Genomic DNA, 18,237 nt, shown 5'->3' on the forward strand with positions numbered 1-18,237 from the left:
ATAAGCACAGAGATTATGATGTCATTTTATAGATTTAGATATAACTTTATTGATGCCTGGAAGAATTCACAAAGTACAGTAAAAATAATAATAAGCTCCACCTTTACCCGTTTCAACTTGCACACATTACTGCAACAATAATTATAATCCAATAATGAAATATACATTATTCTGAAACGACCCACCCTGGATGATGAGTACTTCTAATGTTGGTACTTTCAGTATATTGATGTTGATAATGATGTTAATACTTTTACTTAAGGAAACATGAATGCATAAGTTGCACTTGTGAAATACTATTTCTACATTGTGGTTTTGCTACTACAAGATTAAGTACTTCCATTATAGACTGTATAGTAGGTGTGACAGTATTTTTCTGAAGTCCAACCACCTTCAATCATTGAGAAAAGAGGTCAGAGGTCACTGACACAAAGGTCCTTTGGACTGTGTGAATTTCAATCTCATCATTTCTTATCAAACTCCATGAGAAGAACTGGTTAAACCTGTCCTGCAGCGTTTGAAATCAGAAGCAACGGTTGACCAACAAACAGTAATGTAATGCGTTTCCTCCAATAGATAATACGCTGGGGTCACAATTGACTGAGTAGTGTGAACGAGAGAGAGAAAGAGAGCAGACAGCATCCCGAAGGTCAGTGTGTTATTTTGACTACCAGTTGCATCCGATGTGATGTATTTTTGTTGCCTTTTCACTCTGCTCTTGTGTGTCTTTTTAATGCCACTCTGTTGCTGCCATATGCCTGGGAGCAGCTAAGCCTATCTACGCAAGGCCTCTAAGGAGAAGGCCTTACCACTCTAATAAGACAGCAGAAGAAGACAAGAGCTCCTCCAAGACCTCATTTGCACACAAATAACTAGAAAGAGAGGGGGGGGGAGTTTGGGGAGAAGATAAAACAATTTGCAAGTTCTCTTTCTGAGATGCGATACTTGCTGCTGGAGATGTTTTTCTATTCTAAAATCTAGAGTTATTCTTTCTCTGCATTTATATGGTGATGACATGGAAGAAAAAAATGTGGTGAACCAACAGTAAGCCACAAGGCTAAAAATGTTAAATTTAAAGTGTGGCTTCTCAAACATCAAGTTATAAGTCATGATTTTATGGACTTTTGTGGAGTAACTGGTAATTAGCGAGCTGGGTGTTGCCACGCGAGTTGGTGAATAAATAAGAGTCCAGGGGTGTAAAACACACAGAGCTTTAAAACACAGTTCAGGGAGGGCTGAAATACATTATCACATGTTCACACCAGACTTCTAGTAAACACGATCTCAACCATAAAGGAGTTAAGGGAAGACTAAAGTCGCAGTTCTGTGGAACAGCCACTGTTTCATTCGACTTGAAGTTAAACAAACTGATTTTTGTTTTGTTTTGCACAGATGCCTTTTTATTTATCCACTTTTGACAATACTTTTTCAATCACAATAGAAACAAATAGTATGCGTACAAGAGTATGCTAAGATCTGCTGCAAAACAAAGTATAACAAGATGGGTAGAAACAAAAATGTATGATTCAGCCCCTTCGCAGGTGTCTGTTTATTATTTTCTTTCTGTGGAAACTTGATGTGCATTTCATCCCTTGGATTGGTTGGTCATTTTTTATCCATCCATCCATCCATTATCACCCGCTTATCCGGGGTCGGGTCGCGGTGGCAGCAGGTTCAGCAGGCCGACCCAGGCCTCCCTCTCACCCGCAGCACTTTCCAGCTCATTCTGGGGGATGCCGAGGCGTTCCAAGGCCAGCCGGGAGATATAATCCCTCCAGCGTGTCCTCGGTCTTCCCCGGGGCCTCCTACCAGTCATTTTTTATGTATATTATAAAATCTTCCTGCTGTAACTTGCTAATGCTTGATGTAGGACGTTGCACCAAAACATCAAATACCAAATTGACGTTGACAGTGTGTTGCAGTTTTGCTTTAAAAAAAAAAAAAGAGGAAGTTTTTACAAGAAATACAAGTATGAATACTAAACAATTAAGATAGAAAAGATTTAATAACTCAACATGAAAAGAGAAGCACACGGGTTTGCAAATAGATTGCCTTGAAAGGGAACATATCAAGCAGTGTGAAGCTGGTGAGGCGCCAGTAAACTCAATCAGAACTGCTCGTCAGATGATCAATCCGGAGCCGCTGAGGGTTCAGTGTCTTACTCAAGGACACTTTCAAAAGCAGGAAGGATTCCTGAAGCATGTTTTCATCCATGTTACTTTCACCCACTTACGATCAGTTAGATTTGGGTCACCACATGTTTACATTAACTTCCTCCTGAGCAGATTTGCGAGTCAATCTGGATATAAATGAATGCTTATCAATTCATGCCAATTGCCATAAACGTGAATTTAAATAGTTATTTCATGTGTCATGCATGTAACATTGGTACAGTTCATATTCTTTTTCCACAGTCTTGACTCCTTCAGTGACATTGGAGTTATTTGACAACTTCATCGGATAGCACAGCCGTTGTAAGAGGAAGTGTGTGTGTGTGTGTGTGTGTGTGTGTGTGTGTGTGTGTGTGTGTGTGTGTGTGTGTGTGTGTGTGTGTATTGACTGTCCTTTCTGACTCTCATGGCTGCTTCTCTGCAAGATAGCTACTCTAAGAAAATCTATCTGTCTCAATAGTCTGAGAGCTGCACAGAGAGACACGGAGATGCTCCACAATAATTCACAGCCATCAACCCTCATCACAGTGAGGGGGCAGAGGGTTCAGAACGGTGGGAGCCGGAGGGCAGAGAAATGGATGCAGAATCAGGATGCATCTCCATTCCATCCAATCCTCTCCTACCTACTGTTTCCTCCTTATTTTTTTTTCCTCGGATCAAAGCCTCTCGCTAGCGGCAGACCGGCACACATACACACACATTTATCTATGAAAACAGACAGTGAAAATGTCATTGAATATTCACACAAACACGTGTTTTCTTTCTCCCTCTCACAACACATCTTCAGCTCGAGTACACACATTGTGACCTCTGCTCCTTTGCTATAGCTGCATTTCCTCACAGCCCGCTGAGTCTGCTGCCACAGCTTCCAGTGAAGAAGTTGTAATGACAGAGACGTTGGAGAGGAAACACAACACACAAACGAATAGACACACTTAAACACAAGCATATAATTGTAGACATTCACAAATCCTAGTTTTAAAAAGACTATTGGCTGTTCAGGAGACAGTAGAGCGTACAAAGTGCAACAAAACACTCTCCAAAACATGCATGCCGATGAACACGCACACATTTCTCAGTGTGTGCTCACACACAAGCCCTCCGTTCAACACAGTGATGAGTGACACAGTGACCGCAACCACACATAAGAGAGAGCAGTGAAAGAATCACAAGAAACATCTCACTCGATCCAACCAATCAATCTCAGTCTCAGCCTCTCTGTGTTGTTGTTTTTACTTCTCCCTATCTTTCTTTCTCTTTCATGAAAAAAAGAGGTATTCCTAAAACACATCTGTGACCTTCCACTGCTCATGTTGGCTTTGCTCGTCGCTGTTATTGAAAATTAGGGGTCTAAATAACATGTGCAATTCATGAAAATCAATGTCCTGTATTTCTAAGATGCTAGAACTCATTTCCATCATGATCCACATTTAATTTCCGTGTCTGCTTTTACATAACCCTCTTTGAAATGACTGCACGAGAACAAATGACACTGCCACACAATATTTTTTCAGAGGAAGCCCAGAGGCTGTGAGCAGTGTGCATTGAGCAGCATGCAGTCACGATGCTCGATCGAGCATTCGGGGACCGGAGGGAATGAGAGCGGAGATTATCAGGCTCCTGAGCTGGCCAGCTGCCACTGGAGCTGTGTGGGCAACACTACAACCTGTCCCTTGCTTTTTATCTCTCTGCCTCTTTCATGGTCACCCTCATTAAGCAGCACTGTCGGAAAATATGTCTTTGCCCAGGCACTGTCAGCAGTACAGAGAACAGACAAGGCTTCTGCAAGCCAGTTATCAGAGATGCTCAAACTAAAGCAAAGAAATGTGCTCCGATGCTGCACACTGACTGGTATGTTTACTCCGTGAACACAGTCGTGCTGAAAACTAACAACTTATTTATTTACGTCGCTGGGCTTCGCAGATATAGGGGCCGATAACTGACGGCATCTTTAACGTTGTGTGAGTTATAACGGACTGAAATTATGTTGCGTACATATTGAAATATAACGTATGACATCATATAAAATACAGCTGCTAAAAACTAGACAGAGTCTGAAGTCATGCTAATGATAACGCTAACATAAAGCAGGTATAACGTTTAGCATGTTAACCATTTCAATGAGCATGTTCGCATACTAAGATTCTGTAAGTAGCACTAAAGATCGTGAGTTTGAGGTAAATAAATCAAAGTTCTGGACAAATTGAAATGATAGTACAAGAGGAAAACTAAGATTAACCAAGTAATTACAATTCGTGCTGAGCGGGAAAATAATGTCAAAGTTCATAACGATTCATCCAATAGTTGAAGTATTTCAGTAAAAAAAATCTCTTGACAAAATACCTACAAGCATTCCACTTGCGTGGCTGAAAAAACACTGTATACTACTATAACTACAAAGTTCACTGCACAATGTATGATTAATGCACATCCACAGCAACAGTCTAGTGTAGTCCATCTATTCATTATGTATTCAACCTACTGTTTCAGTATGCAAAACCCTGCCCTCACATTCAAATGTAATCTCTAATATCGTTTGGCCAGACAAACATGCTTAAATCATGATCATTATTTTATCATGAAGTCGGAATATATGGACACCCAAGAGCAGAATGGCCTTCTAATAGGGGCGGGCAGCCTATTGCTTCCTGTGTTTTGACTGTCGGTCCTCTCAAAACATGAAAAACAGCACACAAAAGCTTTAATTTGCACAATTCCTTAATGACGTAATGCCTCGACCACATATAAATCCGACCTTGAATACATAATATATATTTCAGATAATTCTTGGAAGTATTGTTGTTAGGGTTGCAAAATTCCAGGGGATATTCAAAGTTGGAAGCTTTCCACGGGAATTAACAGGAATAAACTGGGAATTTTGGGGTAATTTAACTGTATGTACCTTGTCATAAGCAGACATGCATGCAAACATTTATAATACAACTTTTAAAAATGACATTTTTGACTTTTTTGACATTTTGTGAGTAGAGCTTTTTTTCTTTCATCGAACAACAAAAACATGAACGTTGAATAAAAAAGGTGTATTCCCTATGATCACCACCCCCCAACCCAAATTGTTTTTGGGGTGTTTTTCCCTGAATCCTTTCAGGTCTAAATGCTTTCTTCCTGGACCTCATCAACGTCCTCCTCACTGATGTAAAAAGTTAGTTTACTGTATGTGTATACAAATAAACTTGGTATTAAAATGAACATGGCTTCAGTTTACCAAGTAATCAATGTTGGGAAAGTTCACTTTCTACAGTAACTAGTTCAGTTCATAGTTCACAAATTTTAAAATGAACTAGTTCAGTTCATAGTTCATAATTCAAAATGTTGAACTAAGTTCACAGCTCCAAAAAATGAACTAGTTCAGTTATTTTTTTCAATATGTTGCGAGCTATAATTGAAATCTCTATCTGTCTGCAATACCGCTCTTGGCCTCTACGCTACTCGGCGCTCTCACACTTGCCAGGCATAGGGCTGAAACGTTCAGAGCAACACTGATGACAAAGACGTTCAAAAACAACAGAACGTTTTATGTTTACGTTTATGTTTCTGGCAGAAACATAAACAGCTGCATTCAGGGTCCAGCTAAGCTAGGCGTGCATAGTCTTGTTCTCAACTACATTTAAGTTCCCTGTTATATGCTCCTGCAAAAAAACTTAGGCACATTTTTTTTTTTTTTAAATTCCCGAGCCAAAATTCCCGTGGAAACTTTCCGGAAATTTACCGGAAACTTTCCGCCCCTTTGCAACCCTAATTGTTGTACATATTTCCTTAAAACTGACAGTAAATGAGTAGATGATGCATGTTCCCGGCCACCACATCCTGGTTCAAAGTGTGATTGGCTCAGCAGACTTTCTGGAACCGAAACTCCGCACAGCAGCGTATGACAAAAATCCCTTTTAATGCTAATCAAACCGTTTCAAAAAAGTGATATCCTTCTATCATCTGTTGGTTTTATCTGATCTTTATTTAGGTTACACATGATAAAACTCCAGCCGAAGCCTCTACGTGTTCACAGTCCATGTGCATATGTGTGCACCGTATATATATATATACTGTATATATCTATATCTATATCTATATCTATATATATAGATATAGATATAGATATGTGTACACGCAGTGCAGGGCTGCTTCTGCTCTGTGAGAAGTATTGTACATCAGCCTTGTGGCTTTTCCCATATCTTGCACAAGCAAATAATGTACAGTAGTACAGCCATGGGGTGTATTGGTTATGATAAAAAAAAGGGCTCAATCTAATTTAAAGTTAAAGCAAAGTTAAATTAGATGTTGTATCGGAATGATAATGAGCCTGTTATCATTCCTGTATCACTGGCTCACTGTTGGCACTGCCACAGTATCGTAGGACTGTTTGTACTAGAGGAAAACAATTTTTATCTCCAAATAGGGAGACACCATCCGTATACATTTTAATTAAAACGACTGGCAGAGTTTCATCTCAGTGTGACAACTACATTATTTCACAATGAGAAAGCAGTCTCCTAGCAGAACCAATTCAGCTCCAACGGAGTGACTTCCACTGGCAGTTTAAGTGGGCAGGCCCATCTGATCGTTTTCCTGACCTTGGCATTCTGATATCCAGCGTAAAGTAGTGAGGTGAGGCCGAAATTAGAGTAATTATTCAAATGTGGCGTCACTGAGCTTTGTGCTGGGTTTGACTCCGAGCCTATAAACAAAACCCTGGCACATACTTTCAGTGTGTTGCCTTGTTACAATGAAAATAAATCTACAGTGGTGAAGATTTTGTGTGTCCATTGATGACATGTTAAGAGCATCTGTGTAATTTATCATTTTCACTACACGGAGTACATTTCCCCGTGAATCTACACTTCTATTTTCTAATTTGTACACATCATAAATCGTCTTCGCTGTCCCTACCTTCATCTGGATCATTCCTGGCCGATGCCTCCAGAAGAGCCACGCTGGCGGCAAACGACACATGCCTCTTGGACTCTGCTTGATGGAGGTTGTTGGCATTGCGTCCCTTCTTGTCAGCCTTTCGCTTCCTGTTTTGCATCTCCTTCTCGTAAACAGCCCATCTCTTCAGCTGCTGGGTACGCCGCTTCTGGGCCGCCCGTAGCCTCTCCAGACTGGGCACTTTGTCCAGCTGCTGCAGCTCCTGGATCAGCTCCAGATGGTTGGCCATGGCGCCGGGCAGAGGGATGGCAGTATAGGATGTTAGGGTGGAGGGGTGAAGTTGGGAGAGAAAGTATGATTCTAGCGAGGGCTGCACCTTCGGCCGTGGCCTCCTCCCATCATCATCATCATCGTCATTATCATCATCATCCTTCAGCAGCAATAAACGTCCTGAGTGGGGAGACACAGAGAGAGAGAGAGAGAGAGACTGTTCGTAAAGATATCGGTCACAAACTTTAACTACCTGGTAGTGTAGTAAATACATAAGCAAATAAAATGATGCAGCTTTACACTTCTAGTAAATCCTTTGATAGATATACTGACATTCAAAAGTGAGTATTGGTCTGACGCGCCACAGCAAAGTGCACGGAGATGCATTTTGGTGTCCTAGTTGAAGAGAGATAAGTACCACGCAACCAAGAAAAACTGTTTACTTGTCACAGGTTTCCATTCTGTCGAGTGTAAATAAGATAAAATCAGATGCATGTTCTACTGAACACTCTCTGGTTCACATCTAGGTGAAAGAAAAAATGAAAGCAATGTCATTCTCATAATCTCTCCTTTATCTTCCATTCATTTGCATGATACGCACTCCATCGAGATGCCTTGAAGGGTTCAGGAAAGGGGACAAATGTAGCTCTATGAGAAAGGAGGACAATTTCTCTATTGGTATCTAAATGACCGATATGAAATATGGCTGAAACGATGAGCATGGGTTGCAGTCTCAATTTTTTCATTAACTTTGTGAGCCGTTGTAGACATCTCTACCATCCTCCATCAAGGTTAACCGCTTCCTGAAAGCTACAAGTAGACGCCAGTAAGATGAGAAACTGATACACAATAAGAAAGAAAAGAAAAACTACTAGGGCAGTGAGCTGAAGTGGGGATTCACGTTGATGTCGCCTTGCTGCCTGTTAACATGAACACAAAGTATCTTGTTTTACTCTGTGACCAGTTATGCTGCCAGTGAAACAACAAAAAACTGCTTTAGATTTGTGTTGTTTACTTTTAGATACAGAGAAAGCAGCGCACCGTATGTATGGACATCTTTACAAATGATCGTCTAGATTGGGAAGAAATAACCTTTAACAACGGGTCAAAAGCAGAAATATACATATTAACCTTATAGGTAAATAGAATAAATACAGATGGAAGGTAGAAAATCTACAGCGATTGAGTCTATTTAGACCACTTCCTTTAAACAAAACTCTTAATGTATGGCCGTTATAAACCCTGATAAAAGTCCAGCCAAAACAAATACACACACACCAAAACAAATGACACTTTTTATGATTTACGTAACTTTAAAAACAAAATTAACATGCGTTATACTCATGAAACCAGCAGCATACAATCTCCTGCCATACTATATACTACATTTACTTTGCCGCTCTACTTAACTGCTACCTAACTGCTAAAACATGGACAGGAAACACACAGTATAATCACTTCCTACAGCAGCATCACTGTCAGTCCTCTGTGTGTGTGTGTGTGTGTGTGTGTGTGTGTGTGTGTGTGTGTGTGTGTGTGTGTGTGTGTGTGTGTGTGTGTGTGTGTGTGTGTGTGTGTGTGTGTGTGTATAGATTAGATATATACTTTATTCATCCCCAGGGGGAAATTTGTAATAATTTGTAATAATTTAAATAATAAAGGAAATTCAAATTAAAAGATAAAAATTCAAATTAAAAGTGTATACAGTGTATCTAAGTGTATATAAAGTGAAAGCGGTGCAAGGTTTGATGATGTTCAATTTGAGGAGGATCTGGCCAGAGTTGATTTATTATAAAGTCTTATTGCAGTGGACAGGAATGTTCTCTTGTATCAGGAATGTTCTCCTGTATCTGGAATGTTCTCCTGTATCTGTCCTTGTGAAGCAGTCTGTTGGAGAACGTGCTCCGCTGTCCCTGCAGTAGGTGATGGAGAGGGTGGTCCAGTGTCCTCCTCCCCACCACCTGTTTGCAGTCAATGATGGAGTGGGATTTTCTCAATAATACAATACAACACAGTACAAAAAACATCAACATAACATCTGGGATTTTGAAGAGCGGAATAGCTTCAATGCAATGTTTTAAAGAAGCGATAAAAGTATCAATGTGTATGGTCATCACACCTGAGGTAACAATAACAACAACGATAATTCTTCTAAAAACTATTGTATGTAAGTATATTCTGAAAGCACCGCTACAGTGATGTCATCGACTGAGGTCATAACTATTGAGATAGTTTCTTCTGTCATCTGCTCCTGACACAACGTTTGACAGAGGCACATCTATTCAAGAAATGACATGAAACCGACTCATCGTCAGTGTGTGCCGGTGCTAAGACAGGAGGAGGAAATAAAGCCACACACAGCTCATGCCTTTCCTTTGTCATCTTTGGAGTTCTAAACAAACTGCAACCCTAATGGTTTTGCTCACATTATACTTTCATTTATACTTTGAAAAACATTTAGTTTGCTGTAAAGTTTTCACTGCCTTATTTTGTATGTGAAGTTAAGGTTTATAGGAGTTCGGTGAAGGAGGTGATGTAATAATAAATACTCCACACGATCAAACACACGCTGCAAAGTAACAAAAAATAAGAACATAAACATGGTCATGGGGGAAAAAAACACGTTTTGTGATCGTCGTGAAAGGACGCCTCAAACAAAGAGCGCGCTACATCTGTGTAAGTGTCGACAATGCAATGGTACACTCTGAGGTGTCTTTTATACACTGCGCATTAGGACACATCTGAGTGTATTTTCACCTCAACACAGATATATGTTGCACAGCAGACTTTGAGGGAAAAGTCAGTAAAACCTTTTTAACGCAAACTCACTCTCTCGCTCTGTGAGATGTGAGTGCAACGGGCAAAGTGAATTAACTTCAAACAGGATGTTTGACAAACAAGGAACATCCAGTGTTTTCTTCGGGCCGTTTGATGGTCAGTGGCATTAGTGCCTGGAATATGAAACCCGGGAGCCACTGGTGATCAAATCAGGGGAATCAGAGCGCGGTAATGATATCACGCATACACATACACACGCGTTGGCACACATGCATCAGAGACAGAAAAGGCAGCAAGCGACGAAAACAGACCCAGACATACTAATAACTTCTGCATTAATTGGCGACTGACGGCAATCATGTGTATGCAAAGCACTTTGAATGTACTAGTTTACAAATAAACCAGTCTTACATAGATCTCTCACAGTACTGGATTCATGTAAAAGGTATAATACAGCACACATAGAACATGAGAAGCATCATTTTCATCGGGAATTATCTGATGTTTTAGAATCCTACATTTCGGTCCCAGACTTGTACAGTTTGATTTACTCACTTAAATATCACTCCGACAGTGTCCTCCGCCTGTCGTAATCCTGATGAAATAGTCTCTAAATTGATAACGGGGTTGATAAGCTCGTCTGCGTCACCTTTGCACCGTATGTTACTGAGTGATAAATTTAACACGGCAGCCCGAGTGGACTTTTTATGGATCTTTTTTTGTCTCGTTTTACAGGCTGTGCTTTGATGGAGCATGTTGGAGGATTCTAAATAAATTGTTCATCGGTATGCAAATGCAGAGATTTCATAATTAGTCGTTTAATCCATCATAGATTTCCCGGTAATTAACTAGAATGAAATTCTTTTAATGTGATTTGAGGTTCTGAAACTTTTTTATGTGATTTGAGGTTCTGAAACTTTATTTTGGTCTTGCAATATAGCAAACTTAATATTTATATTTATGTCATTTTTTTCAACTAGAATTTGTTTTAATGTGATTTGAGGTTCTGAAACTTTATTTTGGTCTTGCAATATAGCAAACTTAATATTTTAGAGTGTGGGTCTGTAAAATTAAGACGTTTGACAACGTCACCTTGTGCTCTAGGATATTGTGTATACATTTTCTTTTTTACACTGAAATAATAGTTAGTTGCAGCTAAAGATGTCAGTATGTCTTTAGTAATGATTTCAATGAACTACACTAGATTTTGAACCAGGCCAATTTTCATTTTTGCATTTTTCATATTTTTCATGGGATTAACATGATTTCGGTAAAAGCACCATCAACTTCTACCAAACCAACACTCTCGATAGTGATAATGTTGTCACGTATGCAGCAGCATGAGTCCATTCTATGAAGTATTTCAACACTCTGACCAACTACTTTTACCTCCTCATATAAAATACCAGTCTCTGGGTGGAGAAGATGCTGCCAAACAACCACGAATCCTTCCACGAATACCACAGATTTTTCCGACCTGCTCTCAAGCACCCCGAATGCCCCAAAACCACACGAGTGAATAGGACGACGAGGTGCCTGAACAAGCGTGCAGCGGTTTCCCTGCTTAACCTTTTTCTCATGCATTATTCTGTGGGGGACATTTACAGAGAAGTTTCCATTTGACATACCGACTGCCTGCTCTCTCACGGATCATGACATTTAAGAGCCCCTCATGCTGATTTGTAGTCTCGTTTCTATAGTATTAACCACAGGTGAATGAGAAAATGAAATTAGCACAGCCTTAGGCTTTTTCTAAACAGCAGAAGATAGACGAGAACAAATCGTTTGTTACCCCGACGGGAGATTGACTTGCACATTAAGAACTTCAGCGGTGCATGAAAAACTGACAATGCGAACACGAGCAGGAGGAGAAGACAAACTGTTTGAAGTTATGTAAAACTCGGGGAGCTGTGGGCAACGGTAAGCCCTCTGGTGATATCACAGCCGGTCCCCTGGGCCAAGGCAGCAAATCACAGATTGACCTCAATCGGCTCCCAGGCTGCAGATGAGAATGTTACACTGCACTCACACTTTGTACTTTTACATTTTTGTGGGAAAAAGCACCGCCGAACATCATTTATGGTCAGAAAAAGAATATCAGACAATGCACAGCGACCAGCTTAAATATGTGTGCCCCAAAACAGAAAACAGACAATTACTAACAATTCTTCATTTGGGGTTGTTGTTTTCATAAAAGGCCAGCTGCCTACGCATCACAAAAGCTCCCGCTTTGTTGTGATTACAAGATCACAAAAATGCAAACCGCACCACTCAGTCCTGAAATAAATAGAAGTGGTCTGGGCTTTAGAACAGGCTCTCTTATCTTTCAAATTCAAACTATAATTTACTTTCTTGTAAAAACGGTACCTGCAGCTGATCTGTCAGAGCAGAACATTAATACAAAAAGTATACTATGAAAGCAATAAAAAGACATTACTATAAAACAGATTGTTCAAGTGAAACATAACTTAACAGCGAATTATCACAAGCGAGGAGCTTTGAGTATCTCACTGGGCTGACTGCGGGACAAGCTGGAGAAATTGAAGTATTCTGAACATTTTGCCTGTCATGGCCGCCTGACGGTTGAGCACAAAGCCTCTGTCACTGAGCATTCAGGTCCATTATCTCCTTTTCATCGCTGACAACTATAACGCAGCTGAGTGTGTTCATGAGTTTCCACACTTATGAGAGCCAAATTTACTCTAAATTATGGAAGTTTTAAGAGCCCTCACTTGATTAAAGAAGCTGTTTAAAAAGAATTAGGAGGTGCATTTAAGTTTAATGAAAAAAAATTAAATGAATCAGAAAATGAAGGCACAAAAAGAACACCATCACAGTCTGTGTGTGTGTGTGTGTATTTGTGTGTGTGCGTGTGTGTGTGTGCGTGTGTGTGTGTGTGTGTGTGTGTGTGTGCTGACATCAGCTTTAATTCACTAATATCTTTACAAACCAGCTGGATTGAGGTCATTCTGGCCCCTCCATCATCATTATGAAGGTGATTTGGCAATAGACGTACAGTAGAGCTAATGGCAGCACGGTACAGCTCATAAAACCACAGGCAGGATTTCATCTAAACCTGTCCTGCTAGAATATTTTATATTTAGGATACTTTCACTTCTACCCTTCCGGCCTCCTCATGCTGGATAAGTACATGTTTGTCAGCAGCATGGAGAAATAAATATTCAATTTGACAAAAAAACAACTCAACTCCACTTACTATCTTTTTTAAACGACATCACACAGTCTTTATTAGCGAACACAGCTTGCTCAGATATAGAGTTGTACTGAAAGCAGTAACATGTCAACTAACAAGCTGGCAGATATATCTCCATAGCTGTGCTTCAGACAGGGAATATCTAACTATTGCATCTATCTGTTAGTGTTCTTTAATTCTTCATGTAATCGTCTCCGTGCTGTGGAAAACTACTCACACTGTGTGAAGCAGGGAATCAGATCACAGTTCAATTATTTGACCGACTTTTTACGAAAACAGCTCGGTTTGCACTCCTCCGCATTTTTCTGACAAAGTAGCTGCTCAACGTTTGCTGTGGTATCAAGTCAAACGTGTTGTTATCACCAGGAACCACACGTGTCACCAAATCTAACCAGGACTGAAATCTTTGAGACAAATGACTCAGCAGCTCAGTCATATACATAAAACGTCAACATTTATCAAAACTAAGAAAAGAGTGGTAATGGTCGAAAATGCCAACTCAACTGACAACCCATTAACTGTATATACAAGGCTGCACATCCTCCAGGAGTAAGAAAACCCCTCCGCCATCAACATACACGATTCATCAAGAGTTTTACGAGTTGACAGAAAGTGAATTCCCCATACATGAGGGCAATTTAAGGTAAACAGTCGTAACTATGCATTTCTTCAAATCTGCATTTTAATCTATTTGAATTTTTAAGCTAAAGTCGGTCACTTGTGTTTTATGTTTTAGTCGGAGTGCCAAGAGAATCTTTGTCTGAAAGCAGACTCATTTAGAGAGAGAATACATTAAAACTAATTGACTCAAAGCTCAAAATGGGGCCCGCTGGTCGAACACCAAAGGGCTTTGAAGTCTCCCCCCTTGTCACCTCGACCACTTCTCGTCACCTTCTTCTCGACAATTTAAAGGAGACGGTTTTAACATTAGTCTGACAACAAAAACAGAATGAAAGTTAAACGTTTTGTACCGACACTGGCATCTCTCGATTCAGTAGCTGGCAGGATTTTAATAATACGTTCTATTTCCTTACTTTCAGCCCATTATGAGTGTCGAAAGTCTTTAAAAACGCCCCGAGAGCTCATTACAGATATACTTGTCATAAAGACAATGGTATTCTTCTTCATGTGAGATCTGACAACCAATTACTTCACCTGTTTTACTTCCGACTGTAACAGACGAGGACAAAGAGGTGCAAAGTTTCACAGCCGCCCTCTCAGCTATAACGGACAATTATAGGAGCAAGTTGCCAAAATAAGAGGACTCCACCCACTGAGGCTGACCCCGTCAATCAGCAAGAAGAGGAAAAAGAAGAAGTGGGAGAAGTAGAAGGGGAAGAAGTAGAAAGGCTGAGCGCTGGAACACAAAATAATGAAAGTACAGCCGATTCACCGGCAGCGCAAGAACACAGTCTCCTCCTCCCTCTCATCTTCTGCTGTTATGAGGAATACGAGCCACGGCTCTTCTCAGTCTCCGCCTGGCACGAGCAGACGCAAAGACAAAGACGCACAATCAGGCCGCAGGAGAAAAACCCATCTGGGACACGAGGACGTCTGCAGTGAAACTGAAGAGAGTCATTATTCAAACAAAAAGGGACCCCGAAATAACCTAGATGTGTTTCTAACTTTTCATATGTTAATGTTTTGGGCTTAATGGTCGGATAAAAGAACCAATTTGGAGACGTCACCTTGGGCTCTGTGATGGGATTCATCATCGATCATGACGATATCCTCAAAATGAGTTAAAAGCAGATTAGGGTCCCTCACAACTAATCATTTTCATTATATATCAGTTTAACAATTTTCTTGATTCATCAATTATTCTGGACGACATACGCAAATGTCTTGCATTGTCGTTCCAAAGAAAAACTCACAACTGAATAAAAAAGAGAAACATGTTTGATGTTTTTTAATCACCGAAGTGACTAACGCTTTATCAAATTAGTTGCCAAATTTATGCATTTTCTATGGATTGACTAACTGATTTATTGCCTAATGGTTTCGGTTGCATACACAAACACAAACAAACACACATGACACACAAACACACACACACACTCGGTGCACTTTGTATCGCCAATAATGTCAGTAACAGTGCGTGACATTTAGCAGTGAGGAGGAGTGTGCTGTGTCAGGACGCTCGGTGCGGAGACACACTGGCAGCAGTGTCACACACAATAGGCCACTGTGTGTTTGTGTGTGAGTATCTGCATTTTATCTGCATGTGTGTGTATTCATGCAAGCTGTACAAACCCCTCTATGTCATGAGAAAGTGTGTGCACACGGTGTTCGAATGCCTGCCTGCTTGTGAAAACTGTGGCCTCAGCAGAAGGACGTAAAGCTGCATCCATCATCAGCCTCTGCCCCGTCTCGTCACCATGCCGACCCCCAGAGTCCCAAACAACTCACTATTAATTTGAGTTCCCTTAATGTGAAATTCATTCTAGGCCCCAATGTGAAATACAAGATTTAGTGTTGTGAGACTGTGCAAAGCTTCTCTACGATGAATTCTGGAAGTACAACGGGATTATTTTTGTTAAGACATTTGCAATGAAAGCGCTCGATCCAATTTCTTTTAAATGAGCAATGACATCTTCTCATTCATGAATTAGCTGAACTATGAAAGCCTGTTCAGAGTTCATAATTGAGCCATACTAAAGTTTTCAGGTCATCTGAGACTAAAAAAAATTCAGCATACCGTTTCTGTCATTGGTGAAAATGACAGCCTCAGCTGACATATTAGACTCGAAGAGAAATCAATGCATAGCTCCCTCTTTGCATACCAGAAAAGGCTCGACAATGTGGAGCATTTGTCACATGCTAATAGGTTCTTAAAGCAAGGAGCACACATGCGGTACATTATCTTAATGTGTTGTGCTGATCAGGGCTCAGTCGTTTTCCAAGCCAATGACTTTTTACATGCCAACCATATGATTGTTTATTGAGTTTATCTAAAAGGACAAATATTGTCTTTTATTTAAACAATAATTCTGGTTTATGCCATGATTTCATCAATTATCAAGATCTAGAAACACACTGACGGGGCGAGAAACATGTTCAGATGATCAGACAGTTTGTAAACAATCCAACCATTTAGTCAGATGATCTAAAACCAGGAACAAACCCTAATATGACGTGCTGCAATTGAGAATTCATTAAAATCTGTTTGAGTTCGAGCCCAGTAGTTGCAATAGATAATCCAGATTCTGCCATTCCAGTGAACTTGACCGAACCTACTTAAAAAAAGGCTGCCTAAAGGCTAGACAATTCAAGAACCACTTATTGTTTCAAAAAATGTTGTAACAATATGTACAATATAATATATATTATATATCACCCGATTTTATTATATATATCAGCAGCTCTTAAACGTATTTCACTGCGGACCCAAACTTCAAAGCTGAAGTTTTACTTCAAATGTCTACGTTATTGGGCAATTAATTTGGGCTCTGAGTCAGTGTTGAGGAAACACCTCACAAAAGGCTAATGACACAGCACATGGCCATTAAAACAGGAAGCAGTCGGTTTTGACTGCTGCACTGAGACGTGACATCTGACCTCTCTGACAACCGCAGCCATTAGCCGAAACACGACCCCTGGCCGTGTCAGCCCAAAGTCGCTGAAGTCAAACTGACAGAACCCAGGTCTGTGTTTGGAGAGCCAGACACACACACACCTCACTGTACACCTACCCGACGTAGAGCTTGAGCTAGTGCTGCAGTTCCCCTCAGTCAGTTAAACTGTGATATTTCTTGTCTTTGTAATGCTGTATATCATTTGTTTCACCTGTCTTTTGAATTATAGCGCTTCAATTGATGTCCTCCATTACATAATGTATTAATACTCTATGTTAATCTTTTAATCAGGCTTTGTGTTCCTTCCCTTTATCTGACATGGTATAACAACTCCATTATTATACATCCCACTCAATCAGCAATATTCAAAAGGAGTTGTATTCAACAATCTGAAAATGAATATAGCAGCAAACAACTAGTGTCTATGTAAAGATATAACAGAGTAATGTCTACCTAAGTATGGAATGCAGAAACTCTTCCTCTGTGTGTTGTTATCAGAGCTTCTCATTGCTTTGTTGACATACTCTGGCTTGATCACGGCCACCGCTCTGCACTGCGCTTATACGACGGGTACAGTTGATGAAGCCGCCCCGACCGAAAGCGTTGATGCAGAAGCGTAGCACCCACCCTCAGGTAAACACTGTTAGCTTGGTCAGACACTGTCACCGTTGTTTACACTGTAAGCGATGTTAACGCCGTGACCGTCGCCATGTTGAAAGCTGTTAAGAGGCATTCAAGATGCTCCCAATCCCGTATATTGCACTTTTAAATGTCCTCTCTCATTACAATAAGTTTTGTTATGAATTTATGAATGTGTGTCTCGGCTCCCTCAGCAGCAGCAGCAGCAGCAGCAGCAGCAGCAGCAGCAGTAGCAGCAGCTTCCTTTCAAACCAAAAAAGAGAATAAAGGAAACCATATTATTCAGAGGCTGAGGATAGCAGAGAAAGAGAAAAGGAGCAGCTGCTGCTGTATGTAAACAGATAAACAGAAAACAGGGCAGGCTTCAGTGAGCCATGGAACTCAAACACACACACACACACACACACACACACACACGAAACTAACTCGGTGTCTAATAAAACCTTGGCTAAAATCACCGGTTTGAGCCAGGATCCATGTGATCAAGGAATAAGTAAAGCAGACAGAAGTTCAATGCCACCTTTGGTACTTCTTACAGTTTTAGATATCTGAATAATGTAAAGGTTTGTTACCCCCCCCTAAATGTTAGGATCATTCCAGTTGACTGGTAGACAAACACAGCAGAGAACCTGTGATCAGCAAATATAATGTCGAAGAATGGATGAAATGGATTCTAACAATTTACTTTTCATGGAACTGCTTTGAT

At 40.4% G+C, this 18,237-nt stretch overlaps 1 protein-coding gene across 2 annotated transcripts in view; it reads right to left on the minus strand.

Annotated features, from left to right (window-relative positions):
• The window catches only part of ppp1r16b (protein phosphatase 1, regulatory subunit 16B), a 76,445-nt gene that overhangs the window by 45,199 nt on the left and 13,009 nt on the right, over positions 1-18,237 (minus strand). For both annotated transcript variants that reach the window (XM_034532707.1, XM_034532708.1), the window contains exon 2: positions 7,077-7,505. In XM_034532707.1, coding sequence (XP_034388598.1) covers positions 7,077-7,344 — 268 coding nt within the window. In that variant the 5' untranslated portion in view covers positions 7,345-7,505. The remainder of the gene's footprint in view (positions 1-7,076; positions 7,506-18,237) is intronic.

This window comes from Cyclopterus lumpus, chromosome 5, assembly GCF_009769545.1.
Source record: "Cyclopterus lumpus isolate fCycLum1 chromosome 5, fCycLum1.pri, whole genome shotgun sequence".
NCBI lineage: Eukaryota > Metazoa > Chordata > Actinopteri > Perciformes > Cyclopteridae > Cyclopterus > Cyclopterus lumpus.